Here is a 16,201-nt window from a genome sequence, read left to right on the forward strand (position 1 = left end):
AATGTGTATTTATCAACTTCCTGAAAGTACAGTAGAGCACACAAGCCACTTTGGTCCTCTCAGCTGGGCAAGTAATTGGTCTGTCTGCCCAGAACCCTGGGATGATTAATTACACCATGCATTCAGCAAGGCTCCATTAGGCCTGGCTTCTGCAAGCCAGCAATGTAGATGCACACACTCAAGATGACCACACTGCCAAAGACGAAGATATGAATGCTAACTGAATGCTGTCACACTTGTTGGCCCCTAAGTTCACTAACTTGAAAAATTTCCATTAAAACTTGACTCTGAAGCAAACTTGGCCACTCACAATCCCAGCTACCTGGAGGCTCAGGTGGGAAGATCACTTGAGCCCATAGGGTGATATGATTGTGCCTGTGAACAGCTACTGCACTCCAGCCAGGGTAACACAGTGAGACGCCATCTCTAAAACAAACAAGCAAACAAAAACCTGACTCTGCTTAACTAAAACTTAGGTAACAAACCTCCCAAATTAAATTTTAAAGGGGACTCACATAAAACCTCACTTACGATTTGAGTCCCATTACTCAGAATTCCTAAGTACATTTCCTTACTTCTAAGTAGCTACTGATGTTAAAACACATGCTGTATTTATTAACTTTAGAAAAAAGAAACATCACTACATAAAATGTACAGATTGGTTTTTAAGACATACAGGCTTTCCAAAAACATTAAAATATTTTAAAATAGCAGTGTAGTCCAAAAATATAGTAATTTTGACAAGGTTTTGACTATTATACTTAGGAATGCACATATAGTAAGGAAGTATAATTTTAAGAGACTACTATATTCAATATAACTATTTTAAAGTACTGTTAAATGTATCCTTTTATGCAAAACTTGATGTGCCAACATGCCTTTATTCAATATAAAGCCTCTTGAAAATTAGTTTCCTTTGAGTAATAAAACACATTTAATTCACTTATGTGGCATTTTGTTTATGGGGATAGGATTTTTTTTTTTTTTTTTTTTTTTTAATAATTTCACACAATGAATGGTCAGGTTTAATGATTCAGTGATGGTCACCAGGGTCATGGGACAGCCTGCGATTCTAAAGTAACTTGATTTCTCTCTGGGGTTCATTTTCTTCTTTTATTGAACATAGACAACAGATGCTTACCTTTAAGCATTACAGACCAGGGCCTTAATAATCATCCAGAGCTACAGAGATGCAAGTTGGTGTTCCCTTATTCTTTCTCCTAAATATGAGAGCATAAAGTCCACAGAAAGAAAATACAGCTAGGCAGTTAAATTTCACAGCCGTTTAGAGAAAACTAAGTCAGAAATAGTATAACAAAGGAAGCACTATGGATTCATGTTTCAGAGGACCCAGCTGATCTGATCACACCAGAAAAAGAGCAGCTGAGCAGGTACTCTGCTTTCCCTAGGTTGTCTAGTGGACAATCTCTACTTCAGACGTATGGAAAACACAGTGATGTCCTGATTCATCATGAGCACTTTTCAGGTAACACATTCTGAAGTCTTTGTTGAAGAGTACTCTTCAGGGAGCATTCCTGCCTGGCCACCGGCTGAAAAGAGGAGTGATTCAAGTTTTTGGCAGATTTCCTAATTTAATTAAATGGGAGCATAGCAAAGAGATACTTTTAAATTTGACCCCATGTGAAGCTCAGCTATGTGGATGCTAAGTTATGGGAAGGTTATCAATTGAGCGAGCAATTGCAGGGGCCACTGTTATAAAACTGAAGTCTGAGGTGGTCCCTTCCATGCACAAGGACCCAATTGCTGCTATTTTTCTCAACTGAGGATGTCAAAGTCACTCAAACTAAAGAACTTAAAAGCATAAATTAAGGCCACTGCACTAAAAAGAAAAAAAAAAAAACCAGCTTAGAGATAACTCAAGGATGGACTGATGGACAGATAAATGGGTACACAGACAGGTAAATGATAAAGCAAATCTAACAAAATGTGAATTACAGAAGCTAGATGGCGGGTATATACGTGTTAAGTCTACAATGGTTTCGACTTTTCTGCATGTTTGAAAATTTTCTTTTTTTCTTTTTTTTTCTTTAACAAGACGGAGTCTCACTCTTGTTCCCCAGGCTGGGGTACAATGGCGCGATTTCGGCTCACAGCAACTTCCGCCTCCCGGGTTCAAGCGATTCTCCTGCCTCAGCCTCCCGAGTAGCTGGGATTACAGGTGTATACCACCAAGTCCGGCTGATTTTTGTATTTTAAGTAGTGACGAGGTTTCACCACGTTGGCCAGGCTGGTCTCGAGCTCCTGACCTCAGCTGATTCGCCCACCTCGGCCTCCCAAAGTACTGGTATTACAGGTGTGAGTCACTGCGCCTGGCTGAAAATTTTCATAGTAAAATGCTGGGGGAAAAAATAATTCCGAGTTATAATCACAATAAAGGAGGCAGCAGGCCCCACTGTGAAAAACCTCAGCCCTGAGGGCAAACACTTGGTTCCTGGCCTAACTCCAGGAACTCACAGAGTTTAGAACTGGAAAGGGCATTGGCAATCCTCTAGGGCAGGTAAAATACATGATTTTATGAGTCCATGAAAATTTAGAAAAATAGAAACAATATCATACCTTTTTCATAAAACTAAAAGTATTTGATTTAAAAACTGTTGTTTTGCTGAGGTTATATGCCTCTATGATTCTGGTTTTAAAACTCCTTTATTTCATGAAACAGTGGTGATGGTAGATGACAGATTTGATTATGTCCACGCTTGGCAAAATAAAAAGTTAATAACCTCATGTCAGTCTTCTCAACATTTTTGAAATGATAAAAGGTTACAAAATAAAAATTCTGAGAACTACCAATGCAGTTCAATGACCCCATTTTGTAAGAAGAAACTGAGGCCCAGAGTGGGATTAAGTGGGGCAGTAACCACCTCGACAACTGTAGGCAGTCACCAACTCAAAGGGTCAAAAAGGTGACTCACTTAATCACAGCTGGGATGCCTATCCAAGGAATAAATCCCAGGTTACACATACAGGGATGGAAGCCCCTTGTAAGAATCACCCACATGGCTGACTTTTCAGTGCTGCCATTGGTCTTCTGAACATAATCTCTGTCAGCTCAGCATTTAGAGTGAATTTCTTACAGAAATCAGTTTCTGAATTTTGATGTTAGTCCTTCAATCATGCTTGCACAAACATAGGTAAACAGTGACATAATACAAGCACATAAGGAGATGCGAATTTACTACATTCAAGACTATCATCCACTGGTCTTATTTTTTCTAAGCTTTTCTCATAGCCAAATTGCCGGCACAGAATTTTATGTAGAATATTCTGAAAAAACAGAATATATTTTCTTTGTAAGCTAATATTCAGGGAAACCCGAGATGACATTTGATAACAATACAAGCAGCAGACTACAAAACGTGAGATTTCAACTGGTTCAAGAAATGCAATTAGCCGGGTGTGGTGGCTCACGCCTGCACTCCCAGTGCTTTGGGAGGCAAAGGCAGGTGGATCGCTTGAACCCAGGAGTTTAAGACCAGCCTAGCCAACATGTCAAAACCCCATCTCTACCATACAAAAAATTAGCCAGGTGTGGTGGTGCGTGCCTGTGGCCACAGCTACTAGGGAGGCAGAGGCACAGGAATTGCTTGAACTCAGGAGGCAGAGGCTGCATTGAACCTGGATCACACCACTATACTCCAGTCTGGGTGACAGAGCAACATTCAGACTCTGTCTCAAATAAAGGAAATGCACTCAATAAACCTGCATTTAAACTACAAAAATAATATAAGTAGATGAATATCAGATTAAAACCATGTCTAATAAAGGGAAAAAGGTAAATATCTTAGACTAATTAAAAAAGGGGAAACTATAGAAGTTGAACTTTTGTTTTATAAAATAAACACCCATTCACCAAATATGTCTGTCATTACCCTACCTGCTTAGACAAATGAGATGAGGAAAAGAAATAAAAATAACAGTGAGCAGGTGGGGTGCAGTGACTCACGCCTGCAATCCCAGCATTTTGGGAGGCCAAGGTGGGTGGATCTCTTGAGGCCAGGAGTTCAAGACCAGTCTGGGCAACATGAGGAAACTCATCCCTACTAAAAATACAAAAATTAGCCAGGTGTGGTGGGACGTGCCTGTAGTCACAGCTACTCGGAAGGCTGAGGCATGAGAATTGCTGGAACTGGGGAGGCAGGTGTTGTAGTGAGCCAAGATCGGGCCACTGCACTCCAACCTGGGTGACAGAGCGAGACTATCTCAAAAAACAAACAAAAATGAGCAGAGCTCTGGTGTGTCATACTAGCCAGGTTTATACCCCTGTGACCAAAGAGCTACATCATCTTATATTAATATGTAATACTTATTTATTGGTACAAATCTTCAAGCCATATTTAGTTCCAAAGCTGGCCTGAGTCTTTATCCCTTCTATGGCATTTTTGGGACAGTTTTGAATTCCTAGCCTAGACAGCTCCCCAAGGGCTGCAAGGCAGGGCAGCAGGCATATTCAGACACAATCACTATTTGCCTGTTGATACATTTGTCTATTTGGTCATTTCATCTGTCTTCTAATATGTGCCTGAAACAAAGAAGGTACTCAAATATCTGTTGACTAAGTTACCTATAGTAGTAGAATCTTCTAAACTATCTGCCCAGCCCTAACTACCACCACCTCCCTGTTTAAAGAACTGCCCATTCTCAGGGGTGGGTCCTGGCAGCCATATTTATGATCACCTATGTCAAAGGTGGACATCTGAGACAAACTGAACCAATTGGAGTCTCTCTCCCAAAAATTCAAAATTGGAATTGAGGCCACAGTTGATGTGGTCTGGTTGCTTGTTGGTGGCATGGAGAAGTCACCTGTGCCCTGGTGAAAGACTGAAAGAATGGCCACTTTGTTGCTGGCTAGCTTTCCAGTTCAGGGTTCCAGTCCCTTGTAAAATCCAAGTTATTCCTATACTTGGGTTCTATAAGACAGTTGGTATCTAATTACCATTTCTTTCCCCACCCCCCATGCCCCGAAGTTAGCTCAAAGGCATTTCTATGACTTGCAACTAAGGACTGTAAGTAGCTAAAAGGAGTAGGATGGTTATTCTAGTACTTTACATGTTCTAAGCCTGATATGAAATAGAAGCCATAGAGGAGAAATTAGGTATGACCACCCAAATATTAAATTTTGCATTGCAAAGAAAAAAAAATGAAGTTAAAAAATGAACATGTTAGAAAATATATTACAACATGATAGGCCAAGGGTGAATAGCCTTAAAATATAAAGAGCACTTATAAATATGAAACATTATTTCAACAGAAAAATGAATATAAACAGGAAAATCATAAAAAGATCTCTAAATAGGTTGGGTGCAGTGACTCATTCCTGTAATCCCAGCACTTTGAGAGGCCGAGGTGTGCAGATCATCTGAGGTCAGGAGTTGGAGACCAGCCTGACCAACATGGAGAAACCCCATCTCTACTGAAAATACAAAATTAGCTGGGCATGGTGGCGCATGCCTGTAATCCCAGCTACTCAGGAGGCAGAGGCAGGAATTGCTTGAACCCAGGAGGCAGAGGTTGCAGTGAGCCAGTGAGCCAAGATGACGCCATTGCACTCCAGCCTGGGGGACAGAGCAAGACTCTGTCTCAAAAAAAAAAGAAAAGAAAAAGATATTTACATGGCTAATATCTGTGACATATAAGTATATACATCTGTTTATTCATTTTCTTCAATAATCAAACACAGATTACAATGAGGTATATATCATCCATCAGATCATTGGCAAATATTAAAAGGCTTAATACTAAAGTGGTAGATACTGCTGGCTGCAGTGTGAATTGATACAACAAATCTGGTAGGTATCACAGTTGTGAATGTGCATAGCTTCTATCCAAGCTTTCCATGTCTAGAAGTTAATCATAAGGAAACAACTGGATGAGCTGAAAAAAACACATGAAGATATTCACTAAAAGCCTAAAAGTAAATCTAAATGTTCAATGGGAGATTCATGAATGAGAAGCCCTTCAGTGAAATATTACGCAGTCGACATAATAAGAATATATGGGCCGGGTGCGGTGGCTCAAGCCTGTAATCCCAGCACTTTGGGAGGCCGAGACGGGTGGATCACGAGGTCAGGAGATGGAGACCATCCTGGCTAACACGGTGAAACCCCATCTCTACTAAAAAATACAAAAAAAAAAAACCTAGCCAGGCGAGGTGGCGGGCGCCTGTAGTCCCAGCTACTCGGGAGGCTGAGGCAGGAGAATGGCGTAAACCTGGGAGGCGGAGCTTGCAGTGAGCTGAGATCCGGCCACTGCACCCCAGCCTGGGCGACAGAGCAAGACTCCATCTCAATAAATAAATAAATAAATAAATAAATATATAAATAAAGAATATATGTTGGAGGCCAGGTGTGGTAGCTCACACCTGTCATCCTGCACTTTGGGAGGCTGAGGCAGGAGGATCACCTGAGGTCAGGAGTTTGAGACCGGTGTGGCCAACATGATGAAACCCCATCTCTACCAAAAATACAAAAAATTACCTGGGTGTGGTCATGGGCACCTGTAATCCTAGCTTCTCGGGAGGCTGAGGCAGGAGAATCACTTGAACCCAGGAGGCGGAGGTTGCAGTAAGCCAAGATCGCACCACTGCACTCCAGCCTGGGCAACAAGAGTGAAACTCCGTCTCAAAAAAAAAAAAAAAAAAAAAGAAAAGAAAAAAGAATGTATGTTGGAGAGGGGTCCATTATATATTCCTAAGTGAAGGAGACATGTTAAAAGACATGTAAACATATGATCAGCTTTTATTTTTTATAAAACATCTATATAAGAAATCAGAGAGACCTAATCTAAAATATAAATAGTGGCTAATGAATTATCAAACATTTTTCATACCTTTTACTAGGTTATGTTTGATAATTTACTAATTATCAAACATTTTCATACCTTTCATGTTCTTCATACCTTTTACTAGTCTATATTATCTGAATTTCCTATAATGAGTATCTTATGGTTAAAAATGTTTTAAGTATTTCATTAGACACAGTGAAAACCCACCAAAGGTGGGAGTTCCACAGAACTGGACATGAATCCAGGATCTGCCACTTAAAAAGCTTTGTTACTTTGAGCAAATTACTTACCTACATTGCATTCATCTCATTAAATCCTTACACGTAAAGTGCTTAGTACAGAACCTACACACAGGACTAGCTCAACAAATGACTATTGCATTTAGCAATTTTCAATGCCTCTAATAAAGTATAAATAGGAATGATCCCATCACTATGTGGTATATGGGAGATGGGCCAAACAAATCAAATGCTATACCATTCTTAAGCTAATAATTTGCAAAGTATCTACTGTAGTACCAAACTGGAAAGCTAGGGAAAACCACTTATCTGAAAAAACAGCATGGGAAAGGCTCCTCAACTCTTTGCCATAACATTATGTTGTATAATTAGGTTCAATCCTGCTTCTTTTGCACCATAATTAAGGGCATCTGCTCTCCTTACATGGTTAGTAGGAAACACAGTCAATTATGGAAGGTCACAGAAGTAATGCAGATAAATCAGAATGAAAATCATAGTTAAATAACTGCAGTACCATCTACTCTCTTCCCCTTCTCCTCCATCTGCAAGGATGACAAAGATTCTGTCCTCCACCAAACTTTACTCAGGCCTCTCTTCTCTGCTAGGCCACAACATTGGCCCCAGTCCTGTTCCTTAAGCAAGAATCCTGTTAAGTCAGGCTAGTAAGAATCCCCCAAACTTGATATCTGCTCAAGTTCCTCATTCCCCACCTTTGATGTATAAGTCTTTGGTCTGCTTTCAGCAAGAATCCTGCTAGGTCAGTTTAGTTTGGTTTAATGTCCCTGCTGAGTAACTTTCCATTCCACTGACCCCTCACACTCTGCTCTTTGCCTACAAGTACCAGCTGTCAATGCTGTATTGAGCTGGGTTGTTTTCCTATATTGCAACAGACTTGAGTAAAGTCTTCCCTAGCACTGTAACAAGTGTCAGAATAATTTTTTTTCTCTAACAGCAGCTGAGGTCTTGGGCCTTCAGGTACAAAGCTAATCACAAGCTGGTTGGAAAAAACAAGTTTGCTTCCCTAATGTGACTTAAAGCCTCCAAATACTGAGATTCAAAATTACCCAGAAGCATTAAGACATTAAAATCAAAACAAAACCCCTGGTGCTGGTCCCTTTGAACCTTAATAGTCAATTTCATTTTAATTTAATTTCAAAGGAAGTACAAAAGGGGGAAGGTTATGCTATCACATTTTCTTGAGGATTATGACTATGCCTCATTATATTATGAACCCAGCATGGGACCAGTGCTGGGCACATAGTAGGACTGCAATGATTTCATCAATTGAGAGAAATAATGGAAGCAGATGAATGATTATTTCCTGAAAAATGATAGCATAAATTCAAGGGGGCAAGCTAATTAATCCTCCCTTTAAATTAGGCAAATCACAGAACTATAAATGCACCAGAGTTTATTTCTACCAAACACTGAGAATTAAAAACAACTTTTGTGAACATTAATGTATTTTTAGAAAACAATTCCAGTATGCAGTTTTAAAATTTCAACTAGTACTGCTGTAACCTTAATTAAAAGCACTGTATAGTGGGCTCATATCAGAGATGTGGATGTCTACCTAAACTGGGACTGAAACATATAGTAAACACCCCCCTGCATGGTTAAACCCTTTGCCTGAAGCATCACCAGTCCTTGAAAGAAGCCGATGCATTTCCCTAAGAAAAGAGACATCCCCAGGACTTCGCCTAAGGGGGATGATTTCTTTATAATGTTATATCTGAAATATGAAGGAACGCTTAGCTGTCTGCTTTAAAATAGGAAATTAATACCTTTTGTAAGTCACCAGAAAGGTAGCTGAAATAGCTCAGGCTACTCTGGACTTCTAACTCATCTGCAAATACCCTCACCCACTTCTTTTTATCCTTACACAAGAGTAGAGAACCTCGAGTTTCTTCAGTTGCAAAAGTCAAACAGGAAGTTTCCAAGCAGGAGTTCTGCAAAGAGGTATCAGTAAGAGGGGCAGGTAAGCCAGGAAGGGTTAGAAGGGAAAAAGAAAGGCCAGGGGATTTCCGAGCTTTGGGGCAAGAAAGAAATAGTGAGTTTTGTGTCATCACCACCACCCAGCCAACTAATGCCATTTATTGGTAATAAGCAATTAGTGCCAATGACCCGAGGAGACAGACAGCCTGCAGAGTCCAAAACAAATCCAAATACTTGTAGGCTGTTGGCTGGATTTAAATAAGGTTATTTCATCAAAAATTTCATAATTTTCAACTCTGTGAGACATACACTTGTATGATATACATTTAACAGATGCTCTCAAAGTGGCTTTTTGTTTGTACTTATGTCCAGGGGTACTTTTATAAGAAATAGGAAAAGAGTAATAATTATAGTTATAGCTATAACCTAAGTAAAATTAGCTATACTTATGTATTCTTTCTGTACAAGTAAAGAAATGTATCACTGATAAAAACCTGAATATGATGCATTAACATACAGAATACTCTTGCTCAAAACCACAGCACATTCTTTGGCATTCCCTACGGCTGTAGTTTCAGGCACAAATTCCATGTCTGCTGGCATCTCTAAAACCAACTGTTCATCAACAGGATAAAAATTGGGCAAACAGGTAAAAAAAGAAAAAAAGCCAAAATGGGTTCCTAACCCATTACAAAAATGAACCAACCTCCACGTGGGTGGTATTTAAGAGAAAGGAAGTAGCTGCCCCATGGTCTCTGGGTCAGACTGTTGCTCCCCAAGGGCTTTATCAAATGAGCAGACCAAACAGGCTCAGTCACTGATTTCAAAGCCAAACTTAAAACTTGCTAATGCATGTTTTTAGAAAGATTTTAGCTTAGTAGATGTTATCTATAACTACAATGCTTTACAGAGCTTTACAACCTTGCAAATACCCCTTAGCCAAGTGGCTAAACTTTTCAGCTATAATGGGAAGCTTTTCAAGAGCTGGGAAATTCCATCTAGGACAATGCCAATGAATACTGAAATGAACAAGCATCTTCAGTTTCTGCAACCTCAAGTCTAGCAAGGATTGCTTACGGCTAATTCTCTAGTTCTATAACCTATAGAGTCTCTCTTCTTGAAAGGGATTAACAGTAAGTGGCAAAAGATTAGACCATTTCTTCTTAATTTTTCTACCATCTCAAAGGGTCAGTCATCAACATTAACTCATTGACCAAAAGATGTCAATTTTTCCTCCCAAGGAAGGCTTGGAACGTGACTCACCTTCTAGAGAGATAAACAGATCACTTCTGATTCAGGCATTAGCTCCTTAGCGCAGTTCTTATCACCACAATTTGAGCAATATTCCTACCTATTCAACCCCTCTCAGGTACCTTCTAGAACAAAGAGAAGACAATTTTCTTCTGCCAGTAAATCCTGTAGGAAAGGGCAGCATTACTGGTGGCAGCTTCTGATCACAGCCACAGTCCCTACTTGTCTTTCTCTTTCCTTCCCTATTTCAGCCATTTTGATCATTCAGGATGCATTTTTGCAGGAAGATAAACAGTTCAAGATATAAGGAAGTGGTGCAGTATAACATCTGACAGGGATAAAGGTGAGGAGAGATGGCCAAGACTTTAGTGGCTATTCCTGGGTACAGATGAATACATCATAACTTAATCCACTGTAGAGAATGAGTTTAGTGTTGTGAGTTCTGGAGTCAGACTGCCTGGGTTCACACACAGGCTTGACCCTGGGCAAGTTGCTTAATCACTCAGTGCCTCTGTGTTCTCAACTATAATATGGAAACGATAGTGCCTACTTCATTGGGCTTTTGTGAAAATCAGATAATATAAAACAGTATTAGCACTAAAGAGCAAGCATTAACTATGTTAGCTATTACTAATAGTATATATTTAAGAAGAATGAGGTAATTCTGTGTTTACTTGTGAATACTGTCAATGACACAGTGTTTTGTGAAAATGCTACAGACTAATATGCTTAGTATGAGTCTATTTTGAGAAAAAAAAAACAAAACGCATGATATGTATTTATGAGGGCATCCAAAGAAGTCTGAAAGCCAAATATCACCCAAACACTGAACCCTCATTACTCCTAGGGAGTAAGCCAGGGCTGGGGAAGAGGGGCTGACTTTTTTTTTTTTTTTTAAATAGGTCTTTGCTTGAATTATCACACATGTAATTGCTTTTGCCACTAACTTTAAAATTTGTAACATTTTACGGTGGCCTTCCTAGCCGTCAAGTTGAATATCTCTCATGATTTATTCTAGGAAAAAGATAAACTCTTTAGGGATAAGGAAATGGAGGTCCAGAGAGGATGGGGGGAGCCCTCTAAGCACTCTCTCCTGCGTGTCTCATTGCATCCGGTGCCTACCATAGGCATGCAAACATTCTGCAATTCGTTCTTTCCTTTCCCTCATGCTTATCTGAGGCTTTCCGTTTACTGTCAAAACGGCTTCCACCTTCAGTGTTTCAGTATCTTCTTTCCTATCTCTCACAACTTTCTCACCATTGCCTGTTTTTCCTTCTCGCCTTGACAGGCGCCCTCGCCCTGGGAAACTCACGGGAGTGGGGATAGATCTCGGGCGTTTGGCAGGCACAAAGACCCCCACCTACACAATTACAGGACGGTGTATGCCTCCAAGTTGCTTTCTGTCTCGTAAAGGGTCCAAATGGGCTTTTTCTTTCTTCTTTTTCTTTTTTTTTTTTTTTTTTGAGACGGGGTTTTGCTCTTGTTGCCCAGGCTGGAGTGCAATGACTTGATCTTGGCTCACTGCCATCTCTGCCTCAGGGGTTCAAGCGATTCTCCCGTCTCAGCCTCCCGAGTAGCTGGGATTACGGGCATGCGCCACCACGCCCAGCTAATTTTTGTAGTTTGAGACAGGGTTTCTCCATGTTATTCAAGCTGGTCTCGAACTCCCGACCTTAAGTGATCCGCCCGCCTCGGCCTCCCAAAGTGCTGGGATTACAGGCGTGAACCACCGCGCCCGGCCCAAATGGGCTTTTAAATAACGTTTTTATTTCAGTTAAGAAACAGTGTTTGGTATGTTTGGCAGGCACTTTTTTCTCCTTTAGGTCTTTCCTTACACAGGTGTTTATTTTTGCTTTGGCTTATCTCTTGGAAATTACAATGCTATTTTGTACCTTCGCCACCCACAACGTTCTTTTCGACGCTCATCTTTTATGAAGTGTTAATTTTTACTGTCTGAGCTCCCATCAAGCGCATTTCTGCCTCCTCACTTTCACACTCCAATCGTCTAGCCCCATTTATACGTTTTCCATTTCAGCCCATGGAGAAACACGTTTATAGGATGATGAGAGAAGGAAAGGAAAATTAGAGATAATAAGTAGAGTAGATTCCAAGCAGTCTCTCCCACCGGAATCCTCAGCGTCAGGAACCAAGCCTGCTCGGGGGTATCCAGGCCACCAGAACAGGGTCAGCGTCAAGGCGCCCAGGCGTTGGAAGAGCTGATTGGTTCCCGGACGAACCAATCAAGCAGCGAGGCCGTGCACGGATAGGGGTGGGCCAAAATTACCGAGGGGATGGGGTTAAAGGAAAAGGCGCAGGTGTGCCAGGCACCAGGTTTTGCGTGCACGTTTGCACCCCCTGGTTCATTAATAACCCCGAATTCTATTCTAAATGTGTCCTAGTTTTCCCGTTTCCTACAACTGAGGTAGTAGACAGAAGGGAAAACGTTACTTATCTTACCATTCATAAGATGGTTATTAATAGTTAATGGAAAAGTGGCCATGGAGCTGGGGGAAGGGCAATAAAATCCTCCACCTCTCCTTTCCCGGTTCCACTCCAGATCGTCAACCTGACTCAGTCGGTTCCTGAAATAGCTGATCAGTCAAACGCAAGCTTAATCACCAAAGCGGATTACCAAAATGTTATATTAGACAGTTGGAATAAGTTTCCCTCTCCCCAAGGACTGAGGGAAATAGTACTGGCATTTACCGAACGCGCAGCATTTTACTACCTGCTAAAGGAGAAGCAAAGGAACTCGCGGGCTGAAAGTGAGAAACTGAGACCTTCGGAAATGTACAACCACGCACTCAGACACGGCCACCTCCCGGAATCGGACACAAGCTCCCAGGCGCAGTGACATCTCCTCTAAGCCTCCACCCCACAAACTCTGCATCACGCGGGGACGCCAACTATATTTTGGGAGGGTGGGGATAGAGATAGCAGATTTTCCTAATGTGTTTCAAACTTCAGCAGAGCTTTTCTCCCCTTTTTTTCCCCCAAGTGACAGAGACCCCGGATTCACAGACCTGTCTCACCTTAGCTTTCCCACGGTCCAGCGCTGCCACCCACCCCTCCACCACCCATACCGGGGCTGGAGACGCCGCGTCCTTGGGTTGGGGGAAGAGGGAGTGGGGAGAAGAGGGAAATAGCCAGTGTAAGTAAAGAGCTCCCCGCCGAGGCCTGGACGCCGGCAGCTAGTGGAGAGCCCTGAGGCCGAGAAGCAGGGAGAGAAGAGGGCTGGAACCGTGCGGGGAAGGGCCGCGAGGAGAGCAGGGGCGCCGCCGGTGTCGCTGCACTCACTCTGCGTAGCCAGTGGCCCAGGGCAGCCTCCGAGTCTCCTTGAGGATGAGGATGGGGCGGGCGATGTGATCGGCGCTGCACTCCACCTCGTCCTGAGACAGCCCCAGGAACTCTGGCCGCCCGTAGGGGAAACGCAGGGGCAGGTCCGAGCCTCCGCAGCCGCCGCCGCCGTGCTCGGAGCCTGAGCTGCCAGCCATGATGCCGCCCATGAAATTGGCCACGGCAGATTTCACTCGAGTGAGCATATTACTCCGGCGCCCGACTGCAGCGGTGCGAGCAGGAGGCGGCGGGGGCCGGGCGAGGCGCAGCGCGGGGCATGCAGGCTGCGGTGGGCGCCTGGCGCACGGGGAGCCGGGCCGCTGGGACGCGCCGCGCGCGGCTCCCAGAGCCTAGTGCTGCAGGGGGCCGGGCCCCGGCCTCTCGTGCTCCGTGCCGCGGCGGCAGCCGCCTCCCCACGCTACACTTCCGCAACGGAGCGGCATGGAGCGGGCCGGCGGGGGGAGTCACCGCGCGCTCCAGTAGCGACCAGGCAGCTGCAGTTGCAGCAGGTCCCTTCCCCGCCCCCTGCACTCGGCTCCAGCGTGCGCGGAACTGAGCCCACCCGGCGAGCCCGCGGAGCCGCCGCGGCTGCTGCCACGGCTACCGCTGCCGAGTCATGTGATAATCAGGCTGCAAGGGCTCAGGCTGCTGCGGTGGCCGTTGGTTAGCCCCTCCCCTGCCGGCCCGAGCGAGACTCGCACCGGGATCGTGACCTCCTGGGGGAGGGGGAGACCGGCTGGGTCTGTACCTGCCGGAGGGAATGGGGGCGCTGTGAGCTGGAGGCGGTACAGGTGTTAGGGGCTGTCACGTGGAGCCGGGCAGCCGGGAAAAGCGTTGAAGAATCCACTCCTGAGGAATGCTGCCTTCACCCTCCAGAAAGGAAACTTTGGGAGCAGGAGGGGAAAGGGGAGACAGGTGCAATCAGGGTGGGACGCTTCTAAGTCCTGCCGTGGAAACCAGCAGTCACTGGGTGTAAGAGATTTTCAGGGCTTAAAAATAAACAAGCCTACACGGATTGCATGAGGATTATTAAAAGTTTTTCCCTAAGTATTTGTCGATTTACTTTTCTTTTTATTACCACTGTATACATCACTATCTATGAAGCAAATCTTATTTTGAACCCAGAATAAGCTTAATATACAAGAAAAAAGATCTCTTGAGAAATCAGACGCTGGTCTGAGGGCAGTGGTATTTACAACTAATTGATCACAGCCAGTTACAGATTTCTTTGTTCCTTCTCCACTCCCGCTGCTTCACTTGACTAGCCTAAAAGAAAAAGAAACAGGGACTGTTAGTACTTAATTGTTAAATAAATTTATACAAGCATTTTCCTCCAACGTAGCAACAAAGGTATCTTTTCAAAGTTACCTTGTTTACTATCTAGACAAATAAATGCATTTTCCTCCAACATAGAAACAGAAGTATCTTTTCAAAGCTTACCTTGTTTACTATCTAGACACTTAAATGCAGTCCTATTTTAATTTTCTTAATTCAGGACATTGTTGCAAAATTATCTATGGGCACTTACAAAACGAAAGAAGCTTAAGTAGAACACAGCAACTCAAATGCTAAAGTAAAAATGAATAAATACAATGATGAAACATTTTTGGCGATCGTATGTTAAAATAGAAAACGCGTCTTAAAAACTGAATACTTCATCAAGGCTAACATTTCTTAAATACTGGCTTTTTGCGGGAAGGGAAACTTTGCAATAGGACATGTATCCTGTGTTACTTACGCAGTTATGCACCCAACAGCTTGCTCTGAGTTCAACAGGGAATGCAGGCCCTCGTTCTTCTCAGCCAGTGTTTGGGAAGGAGAGTGGCCCAGGTGTTGAAGGAGAAACCAATTCTTTGAAGAGGAATTGTGAATCAAGGAGTACTTGCTGTTAGGTGAGGCCTGGATAAGCCTCACAGATATCTTTTCTTCAGTATGTATAATATTCTTTTTAAAAGACATTTTCCCGTTTGACTTTTTCATGTCTAGATATTCTAATTTACTAGATACCAAATAATTATGTAAAAGATGGCAGTGTTTTAAACTTTCAGTGAAATGCCACTCCTATCAATGAAGTTTTAAAATCATTTTTTACACAACATAAATGCAATTTTATCTTAGCCCCTTTTCTTCTTATTATTTGGTGCAGTCTTTTAAATGATGCAAGATATGTCTTCTTAACCTTTGCTTGGTTAAACTGCAAACTCCTGAATGGGAAATCTCTGATTATATGGGTGGTGGTGAAACACTGAACATACCACTTTCTCTGGTATCCATTGAGTCTAATATAAGCTTATAATCGTCTTTTTAAGAAAACTTTTGTTGTAGAACAACTACCTTTATCGTTGTCTCTCAGATATTACAGTAAGTAAACATTTTTTTAGTTTTTTTTTTTTTTTTCTTTTTTTTGAGATGAAGTTTCTCTCTTATCACCCAGGCTGGAGTGCAGTGGCGGGATCTTGGCTCACTGCAACCTCTGCCTCCCGAGTTCAAGCGATTCTCCTGCCTCAGCCTCCCTAGTAGCTGGAATTATAGGAGTCAGCCACCAGGCGCAGCTAATTTTTTATATTTTTAGTAGAGATGGGGTTTCTCCATGTTGGCCAGGCTGATCTTGTACTGCTGACCTCGTGATCCGCCCACCT

At 42.7% G+C, this 16,201-nt stretch overlaps 1 protein-coding gene across 4 annotated transcripts in view; it reads right to left on the bottom strand.

The window, feature by feature from the left end:
• Positions 1-14,182, bottom strand: part of PPM1H (protein phosphatase, Mg2+/Mn2+ dependent 1H) — a 288,361-nt gene extending 274,179 nt beyond the window's left edge. For 2 of the 4 annotated variants that reach the window (XR_004176103.1, XM_031650590.1), the window contains exon 1: positions 13,524-13,864. Coding sequence is in view for 2 of the 4 variants with exons in the window: in XM_031650590.1 (XP_031506450.1) it covers positions 13,524-13,768 (245 nt within the window). In the remaining 2 variants the exon portion in view is untranslated. Of the gene's footprint in view, positions 1-13,523 lie in introns of all 4 variants that reach the window. The other 2 variants (XR_004176102.1, XM_003906709.5) reach the window with 2 other exon arrangements.
• Positions 14,183-16,201: the final 2,019 nt, after the last annotated feature.

The sequence above is a fragment of the Papio anubis genome, chromosome 9, assembly GCF_008728515.1.
Source record: "Papio anubis isolate 15944 chromosome 9, Panubis1.0, whole genome shotgun sequence".
Lineage (NCBI taxonomy): Eukaryota > Metazoa > Chordata > Mammalia > Primates > Cercopithecidae > Papio > Papio anubis.